This window comes from Salmo trutta, chromosome 1, assembly GCF_901001165.1.
Source record: "Salmo trutta chromosome 1, fSalTru1.1, whole genome shotgun sequence".
In the NCBI taxonomy this organism is placed as follows: Eukaryota; Metazoa; Chordata; class Actinopteri; order Salmoniformes; family Salmonidae; genus Salmo; species Salmo trutta.
This window is the reverse complement of record NC_042957.1, coordinates 77,202,217-77,212,772: the sequence shown is the minus strand read 5'-3', so window position 1 is coordinate 77,212,772 and position 10,556 is coordinate 77,202,217. Positions and strand designations below refer to the sequence as shown.

General features: G+C 42.0%; 1 protein-coding gene across 1 annotated transcript; it reads left to right on the top strand.

The window, feature by feature from the left end:
- The first annotated feature begins 876 nt into the window (after positions 1–876).
- On the top strand, positions 877–6,470 carry LOC115199302 (tripartite motif-containing protein 16-like). The gene is made up of 5 exons (XM_029761888.1): positions 877–1,469; positions 1,739–1,912; positions 3,807–3,980; positions 4,133–4,179; positions 5,449–6,470. The coding sequence occupies exons 1-5, from the start codon at positions 877–879 to the stop codon at positions 6,000–6,002; spliced, it is 1,542 nt and encodes a 513-aa protein (XP_029617748.1). The 3' UTR covers positions 6,003–6,470.
- The last annotated feature ends 4,086 nt before the right edge of the window (positions 6,471–10,556 follow it).

Here is a 10,556-nt window from a genome sequence, read left to right as displayed (position 1 = left end):
CAGAAGTTCATTCTGGACTGGGCTGAAGGAAAAGCAAATCAGGATGTCCAATTTGTATTTTCATTGCCTTTTCGAGAGCTGAATTTGATGAAAGGGGAAAAACACACTTTGATTGAACTTCTCAACCACTTCTCAATGAAAACCAAAGACTCAAGAATCTCCAACTACGACAAGTACAAAGTTCTGTTCATCTTTGATGGTCTGGATGAGTGCCGACTGCCCCTCGACTTCCAGAAGAACAAGATGTGTTGTGACGTCACAAAGTCAACCTCAGTGGATGTTCTGCTGACAAATCTCATCAAGGGAAATCTGCTTCCCTCTGCTCTCCTCTGGATAACTACCCGACCTGCAGCAGCCAATAAGATCCCTTCAGAGTGTGTTGACCAGGTGACAGAGGTACGAGGGTTCAATGACCCACAGAAGGAGGAGTACTTCAGGAAGAGATTCAGTGATGAGGACCTGGCCAGCAGAATCATCTCACACATAAAGACATCAAGGAGCCTCCACATCATGTGCCACATTCCAGTCTTCTGTTGGATTTCTGCAACAGTCCTTGAACACATGTTGAAACATAAGAGAGAAGAGATGCCCAAGACTCTGACTGAGATGTACACACACCTTGTGGAGTTTCATACCAAAAAGAAGAATGAAAAGTATCTTGGGAAAGAAGAGACAGGTCCACACTGGAATAAAGAGAGCATTCTGTCACTTGGAAAACTGGCTTTTCAACAGCTTGTCAAGGGCAATCTGATTTTCTATGAAGAAGACCTGAAAGAGGCTGGCATTGATGTCAATGAAGCCTCAGTGTACTCAGGATTGTGCACACAGCTCTTTAAAGAGGAATGTGGGCTGTACCAGGACAAGGTGTACTGCTTCATGCATCTGAGCATTCAGGAGTTTCTGGCTGCTGTATATGTGTTCCTCTCATTCATCAACAACAATGAGAATCTTATGTGCAAACCTCAATCAACGTCCAGGAACTTGTTTGCGCCGTTCAGAGACAAGCCTGAAGTTACAGTCTACAAGAGTGCTGTGGATAAAGCCTTACAAAGTGAGACGGGAAACCTGGACCTTTTCCTTCGCTTCCTTCTGGGCCTCTCACTGGAGTCCAATCAGAAGCACTTACGGGGTCTACTGACAAAGACGAGAAGCAGCTCACAGAGCCATGACGAAACAGTCAAGTACATCAAAGAGAAGATCAGAGAGAACTCCTCTCCAGAGAGGTGCATCAATCTGTTCCACTGTCTGAATGAACTGAATGATCATTCTCTAGTGGAGGAGATCCAAAGCTTCCTGAGCTCAGGAAGTCTCTCAGAAGCCAAACTGTCACCTGCACAGTGGTCAGCTCTGGTCTTTGTGTTGCTGACTTCAGAAAAGGAGCTTGATGTGTTTGACCTGAAGAAATACTCCAGATCAGAGGAAGGTCTTCTGAGGCTTCTGCCAGTGGTCATAGCATCCAGAGCTGCTCTGTGAGTACATAAAATGACATTTAAGTACTAATCATCCGGAACAAATATTCAGTTTAGATAAAATATGTATTATTGAATAACATAACATATTTAATCAGTGCGTTGGTGTTTACATTAGAATAACAATATGACCATACATTTCTAAGAGACGGAAGATGAATCTATATGTTGTTTGAAAGAATAAAGCAAATGCATCTGCCATTGTCCTTCTACACTGCTGGTGTTACATTAACAGTGTGTTTGTGAAATCATGATGGTCTCTTTGTCAGGCTGTCAGGCTGTGGAGTCACAGAGGAAGGCTGTGCTTCTCTGGTCTCAGCTCTGATGTCAAAACCTTCACACCTGAGAGAGCTGGATCTGAGTAACAATGACCTGAAGGATTCAGGAGTGAAGCTGCTCTCTGCTGGACTGGGGGATCCCCACTGTAAACTGGACACTCTGAGGTCATTATTCCTGTAGTTGGTCAACAAGTGATAACTGTTCACCAGATCCACATGTGTTTACCAGTAACATAGTCCACACCATATGTTTGGACAGTGAAGATTACAGTTTTAAATGTGGTGCTATGCTCAGCATTTAGGATTTGAGATAGAATGTTTCATATTAGTTGACAGTACAGATTGTCACCTTTTATTTGAGGTCATTTTCATACATATAAGTGTTACTGTTCAGAAATGAAAGCACTCTGTCTATTTATCCCATTTGAAAATGTCGTAATCATTTTAACAAATTCACTTATTTGTATTAAAGTAGTCATAAGATTAGTATTTGGTCCCAAATTCTTTGCCTGCAGTGATTACATCAAGCTTGTGATTCTACAAACTTGTTGAATGCACTAGCAGTTTGTTTTGGTTGTGTTTTGGATGATGTTTTTCCCAATAGAAACTGAATGGTGAATAATGTCCTGTATCATTTTGGAGTCACTTCACTTGTATTGTTAGTAAGAATAGAAGATGTTTCTGAACACTTCTACATTCATGTGGATGCTACCATGATTATGAATACTCATGAATGAATCGTGAATAATGATGAATGAGAGTTACAGAGGCACAAGGATCAAACCCCCTCTGTTATTGGTAATGGTAAATGGTTAGCATGTTTTGTTGTAGCCTCTGTTATTGGTAATGGTGAGAGGTTAGCATGTTTTGTTGTAGCCTCTGTTATTGGTAATGGTGAGCGGTTAGCATGTTTTGTTGTAACCTCTGTTATTGGTAATGGTGAGAGGTTAGCATGTTTTGTTGTATCTTCTGTTATTGGTAATGGTGAGAGGTTAGCATGTTTTGTTGTATCCTCTGTTATTGGTAATGGTGAGAGGTTAGCATGTTTTGTTGTAGCCTCTGTTATTGGTAATGGTGAGAGGTTAGCATGTTTTGTTGTAGTCTCTGTTATTGGTAATGGTGAGAGGTTAGCATGTTTTGTTGTAGCCTCTGTAACTTTCTCACTCATTCATTACTATTCATGAATCATTCATGATTTTTCTTGGCATCATCAGGATTAATATAGTAGTATTTAGAAACACGTTATCTACTCACTTAGACAGAAGATTAATCCACTCATCATCCACCATTCTGGGTGGCAAGTACCCTAGTGGTTAGAGCGTTGGACTAGTAACCGGAAGGTTGCAAGATCAAATCCCTGAGCTGACAAGGTAAAAATCTGTTGTTCTGCGCCTGAACAAGGCAGTTAACCCACTGTTCCAGGGCTGTCATTGAAAATAAGAATTTGTTCTTAACTGACTTGCCTAGTTAAATAAAGGTAAAAAAAAACTATTGGGGTGAACTTTAAGAAAAACAAACTCCAAATGCAAATCTGTTTTTGGAACCAAAAACTAAACTTTTGACTACTTTAAGACACTATAACAATACTTATTATTTCTTCAAATGGAGGGACTAGATACATAAAGTGCTTTAATTCCTAAACGTTGAAACATATATATGAAAATATCCCCCCCCCAAAAGGTGACATTATATACTGTCACCTCATATGAAACATTTGAGCTCAAATCCAAAATGCTGGAGTATAGAGACACATTTAAGCTTCACTGTCAAAATAGATACTGTATACTCAATACAATCTAAATCTGATACCTCACTGTCTGTCTTTTGACTGATACTGCTTTTTAAACTGGTCTGGCCAGTCTACTCAAATATTTGTACTATACATGTTTCTATCTACAAGCAATACTTTGATAATTTATCATTTCTAATAATGGTACGTTCATTTATGAATCAATTTGGCAGGTTTCAGGACAACAATATTTGGAAAAAATATACTGCCACTGTATTTTCACCACCAAAGAATAGCAGTGTGGTTTTGAAAGGGTTTTACTCTTTGCAGCCTGTCACGCTGTCAAGTCACAGAGGAAGGCTGTGCTTCTCTGGTCTCAGCTCTGAGGTCAAACCCCTCACACCTGAGAGAGCTGGACCTGAGCTACAATCACCCAGGAGACTCAGGAGTCAGACTGCTCTCTGCTGAACTGGAGGATCCAAACTGCAGACTGGAGAAACTCAAGTATGTAGAGGGTTTATGTCACTGTTAATATCAAACATGTCTGAGTTATCAGGCTAGTTAAGACAAACATTCTTCAACCACTTGGACAAAGTTATATGCTGACTGTGTGTGTGTGTCACTCAATGACTCTGTTCTTCTGCTTACTGCTACAGTGTGGAACATGGTGGAGAGTACACAATGAAACCTGGGCTTAGAAAATGTGAGTGTTGACTACTGTGAAGAATATGACTAAGAATAAGTCTTAACTTGAATTTAGACAAAGACCACCATCATTACTTACTTGGTCATATTACATTTAAGCTGTATTTCTATAGAAGCAGAAATCAGGGACACCAAAGTTTGGAAAGAGTTGCTTTGACAATGTGTGTGTATGTGTGTGGCGTGTTTGTGTTACATTAGAAATGTGTGTTTGTGTTCATGCATGCATACAGGTGTGTGTGTGTGTGTGTGTGTAATTAATGGGAATAAGTGTGTTTTATATTATCATACAGTATCACATATATTATCATACAGTATCACAATGACTTAAATATGATCATTCAACAAGTCTCAATGTAATTTAACTTCTCATTTTGATACCTAGAAACATCTTCATTAAATAATGAATAATAATAATAATTGTGTTTATAAAAAATATATATACCCAACATGCAACAATTTCAAAGATTTGACTGAGTTACAGTTCATATGAGGAAATCAGTCAATTGAACTAAATAAATAATGCCATAATGCATGGATTTCACATGACTGGAAATACAGATATGCATCTGTTGGTCACAGATACCTTTTAAAAAAGTTGGGGGAGTGGATCAGAAAACCAGTCAGTATCTGGTGTGAACATAATTTGCCTCATGCAGCGCGACACACCTTCACATAGAGTTGATCAGGCTGTTGATTGTGGCCTGTGGAATGTTGTCCAACTAGTTAAATAAAGGTTAAATATTACAAATTAAAAAAACTTTATTTAACTAGGCAAGTCAGTTAAGAACAAATTGTTATTTACAATGACGGCCTACCAAAAGGCAAAAGGTCTCCTGCGGGGACCGGGGCTGGGATTTACATTTTTAAATAGGACAAAACACACATCACGACAAGAGAGACAACACAACACTACATAAAGAGAGACCTAAGACGAACAACATAGCATGGCAGAAACGCATGACAACACAGCAGGGTAGCAACACAACATGACAACAACATGGTAGTAACACAAAGTGGCAGCAGCACAAAATGGTACCTGCACAAAGCATGGTACAAACATTATTAGGCACAGACAACAGCGCAAAGGCAAGAAGGTAGAGACAACAATACATCACTCAGAGCAGCCACAACTGTTAGTAAGAGTGTCCATGATTGAGTCTTTGAATGAAGAGATGGAGATAAAACTGTCCAGATTGAGTGTGAAAAGTGAGTTAACATTCTAATGTGAATGATGATTTCTAATATTGTGTCTGGTTTCATCCATCAGATGCCTGTGATCTCACACTGGACCCAAACACAGTAAACAGACTCCTCTCTCTGTCTGAGGAGAACAGAAAGGTGACACGGAGGAGAGAGAAGCAGCCGTATCCTGATCACCCAGAGAGATTTGACGACCGTGGACAGGTGCTGTGTAGAGAGGGTCTGACTGGGCGCTGTTACTGGGAGGTAGAGTGGAGTGGGAGTGGGGCTGTCATAGGAGTGACATATAAAGGAATCAGCAGGAGAGGAGAGGGAAATGACCATGGGCTTGGATGGAATGACAAGTCCTGGAGTCTGTTCTGCTCTGACAACGTTTACTATGCCTGGCACAATAATGCTCACATTACCATAGACGTCCCCTCCTCCAGCTCCCACAGAGTAGGAGTGTATCTGGACTGGCCAGCCGGCACTCTGTCCTTCTACAGAGTCTCCTCTGACACACTGACCCACCTGCACACATTCCACACCACATTCACTGAGCCCCTCTATCCAGGGTTTAGGGTTTATGACACCTCTTCAGTGTCCCTGTGTCAGGTGGTCCCTGTGTCAAACACAACATGATGTTTCACTCTAATCCTGGTCATATTCAGTACGACACTCTGGAGCAACAATGTAGAATATCTCTCTAGTCATGTTCAGTAAGACACACTGGAGCAACAATGTAGAATATCTCTCTAGTCATGTTCAGTAAGACACTCTGGAGCAACAATGTAGAATATCTCTCTAGTGTGTAAACATATGATAGTAAATATTCATGAATACACACTATTGAAGTTGACAGATATTGTCAACGAGAGTCATTTATTAATAGAATGAATCACCACACTGTGTTGAAAAAACTGGTTTCATTTAGAAATCATTCATCTTGTTGTTATTGGGCTTCTTGGTGTTTGTAAATATTGTTGTCTGTAGAATGTTTATTTGTCAAATTCTTGACACAACAATCTTGTTTCTGTATGAACTCAATTCCACTGAGTGAAATGTACATGTGACAGATGTGACTAATAAAGGTTAATCAACCAGATGAAAGAAGAGAGGTGTAAATGTTTTAATATTGATCAGAATATAACAGTACAGTAAATGGAGTACAGTAATAGGGGTTGTGTTCAGTACATAGAAAAGGGTCTTATTCAGTTGAAAAGGAAGCCGTTATGATCACACACACAGACCTTAACTGTGTAAAATGTCAACTTCAGTGGGGTCGTAGCTGTATCTCAGTGATGTGTTTTTAGTGAACCTCCTTTCTCTGTCATCTCTGGTACAACACCCTCTGGGATCAGAAACAGCAAGGGGAGATGGAAAGATCCTATGAAGTGATTTCCTCTTTTGTACAGGTATTCCTTTAAGGCTGCTAGGTTACTGGTTGTCTACAATGACGACTCCTGTGGAAATATATACACGCTTGTTACGTTGCAGCAAGCAGCATCAGGAAGTGATACTGTGCATTCAGTATTCACATTATAATTTGGGTGGGGTGATTGTGGAGGCCAGGTCATTTGATGCAGCATCATCAGTCTCCTTTCTTGGTCAAATAGCCCTTACACAGCCTGGAGGAGTTTTTGGGGTCATTGTCCTGTTGAAAAACAAATGATAGTCCCAAACCAGATGGGATAGTGTATCGCTGCAGAGTGCTATGGTAGCTGGTTAAGTGTGCCTTAAATTATAAATAAATCACTGACAGTGTCGCTACCACCACCACACCATCACCCCTCCTCCTCCATGCTTCACGTTTGGAACCACACATGCAGAGATCATCCGTTCACCTACTCTGCGTCTCACAAAGACACGGTGGTTGGAACCAAAAATCTCATTTGGATTCATCAGACCAAAGGACAGATTTCCACCGGTCTAATGTCCATTGCTCATGTTTCTTGGCCCAGTCTCTTCTTATTGGTGTTCTTTAGTAGTGGTTTCTATGCAGAAATTCTACCATGAAGGCCTGATTGATGCAGTCTTGTCGTTGTCGTGTGTGTAGGTGGCAGGGAAGTCAGGTGCAGGAGAAACCAACTTAGTATAACTGGATTAGTTTAACCTCTCTAGGGTAGGGGGCAGTATTTGCACGGCCGGATAAAAAAAACGTACCCGATTTAATCTGGTTATTACTACTGCCCAGAAACTAGAATATGCATATAATTGTTTGATTTTGATAGAAAACACCCTAAAGTTTCTAAAACTGTTTGAATGGTGTCTGTGAGTATAACAGAACTCATATGGCAGGCAAAAACCTGAGAAGATTCCAGGTCGGAATATTATCGCTTTTTTACGAGAAAAATCGCATAAAAATTGATTTTAAACAGCGGTTGACATGCTTCGAAGTACGGTAATGGAATATTTAGAATTTTTTTGTCACGAAACGTGCCGGGCGTGTCACTCTTCGTTACCCTTCGGATAGTGTCTTGAACGCACGAACAAAACAGAGGATATTTGAACATAACTATGGATTATTTTGAACCAAACCAACATTTGTTATTGAAGTAGAAGTCCTGGGAGTGCATTCTGACGAAGAACAGCAAAGGTAATCCAATTTTTCTTATAGTAAATCTGAGTTTGGTGAGTGCCAAACTTGGTGGGTGTCAAAATAGCTAGCCCGTGATGTCGAGCTATCTACTCAGAATATTGCAAAATGTGCTTTTGCCGAAAAGCTATTTATTTTAAAATCGGACATGGCGATTGCATAAAGGAGTTCTGTATCTATAATTCTTAAAATAATTGTTATGTTTTTTGTGAACGTTTATTGTGAATGTTTTTGAACGTTTTTTAAATTCACCGGAAGTTTACGGTGGGTATCCTAGTTCTGAACGTCACATGCTAATGTAAAAAGCTGATATAAATATGAACTTGATTGAACAAAACATGCATGTATTGTATAACATAATGTCCTAGGTGTGTCATCTGATGAAGATCATCAAAGGTTAGTGCTGCATTTAGCTGTGGTTTGGGTTTATGTGACATTATATGCTAGCTTGAAAAATGGGTGTCTGATTATTTCTGGCTGGGTACTCTGCTGACATAATCTAATGTTTTGCTTTCGTTGTAAAGCCTTTTTGAAATCGGACAGTGTGGTTAGATTAACGAGAGTCTTGTCTTTAAAATGGTGTAAAATAGTCATATATTTGAGAAATTGAAGTAATAGCATTTCTAAGGTATTTGAATATCGCGCCACGGGATTCCACTGGCTGTTGAGTAGGTGGGACGATTTCGTCCCACATACCCTAGAGAGGATAATATATTAAAACAAACTCCAAAACCAACGTACATAAAAATAAACATGGGTAAACATACCCGTCGCACACCTATACAAAATACACAAACACAATAACCACAAACAATCTCCGACAAGGAGATGAGGGGAAACAGAGGGTTAAATACACAGCATGTAATTAATGGGATTGAAACCAGGTGTGTAGGAAGACAAGACAAAACCAATGGAAAATGAAAAATGGATCAATGATAGCTAGAAGACCGGTGAAGTCGACCGCCGAGCACCACCCAAACAAGGAGGGGCATCGACTTCAGCAGAAGTCGTGACAAGTCTCCTCTGAACAGTTAATGTTTGCCCTGCGAGAAGTACCCCAGGTGTCCACTGGATTCTCCCCGTTTGAATTGCTCTACGGCAGACCCTGTCGAGGGATCCTCGACTTAGCCAAGGAGACCTGGGAGACCCAACCATGCCCCTTTCGATCCACAATAGAACATGTTACCCTGATGAGAGACCGCCTGTCGGCAGTGTGGCCCATAGTAAAGGAGCATATGGAGAAGGCGCAAAGGACCCAAGGCCGGGCCTACGATAAGTCCGCGACATCCCGTGAGTTCTCCGTGGGAGAGAAAGTGATGGTGCTCGTGCCAACAGCTGAACACCGCTTGCTGGCGCAGTGGAGGGGGCCCTACGAGGTAATGAAAAGGGTCTCACCGGTCAATTACCTCATCAAACAACCCGACAGGAGGAAGAAGGTCCAACTCTGTCACCTAAACCTGTTGAAGAAGTACCATGGAAGAGAGGAGGAGGTGGCTTTGATGGCCATGGAGGGCCAAGAAAAAGAGGAGGTTCTACCACAGGTGTGCCATGGCCAAACTCTCCTGCCGGAACAGTCGAGACAGCTAGACAAGCTGATTATGAACTTCGGCCGGGTATTCTCTCCATTCCCAGGACAAACAGATGTCTTGTTCCACCATATCCACACTGAACCCGGCAAGAAGGTGCATAACCGTCCTTACAGGATTCCTGAGGCCCGCCGAGTCATCGCCAAGAACGAGGTAAGGGAGATGCTGAGGATGGGTGTGAACGAGCCATCGACGAGTGAGTGGTCCAGTCCCATAGTCCTGGTCCCCAAACCCGATGGTAGTATGAGACTCTGCAACGACTTTAGGAGCGTGAATGCAATCTCTACATTCGACGTGTATCCCATGCCCCGCGTGGATGAACTCTTGGAGTGCTTAGGAAAGGCCAAGTTCATCACCACACTGGATTTGACGAAGGGATATTGGTAAGTGCCGGTGTCTCCAGAGGACTGCCCAAAGACTGCCTTCGTCACACCGGAGGGGCTTTTTCAGTATGTGAGGATGCCCTTCGGACTGCATGGTGATGCTACAACTTTCCAACGCCACATGGATGCCAATCTACGGCCCCATCAAGAGTACGCAGCGGCGTACATAGACAATGTCGTCATCCACAGCGAGGACTGGGATAGTCACCTCTTACGACTACGGGCGGTGCTCATGAGTCTGGAAGCCACAGGGTTGACGGCCAATCCAAAAAAATGCTGCCTGGGTCTGTCCGAAGCGGAATACCTGGGGTACACCGTGGGGAATGGAAAAATACGCCCACAGGCAGAGAAGACCAGGGCAATTCGGGACTGGCCTCGACCCCAGACCAAGCGGGACGTTCGGGCCTTCTTAGGGATAACGGGATGTTATCGCCGTTTTATCCCTGGATATGCAACCATTGCCAACCCCCTCACAAACCTCATCAATAAAAACTTGCCAAACAGGGTAGAGTGGAAAGATGAGGCGGAAGATCCCTTTCAATTGCTAAAAGAGGGCCTGTGTTCTGATCCCGTCCTACAGGCTCCGGACTTCTCACAAGAGTTCATTGTACAGGTAGACGCCTCGGATACG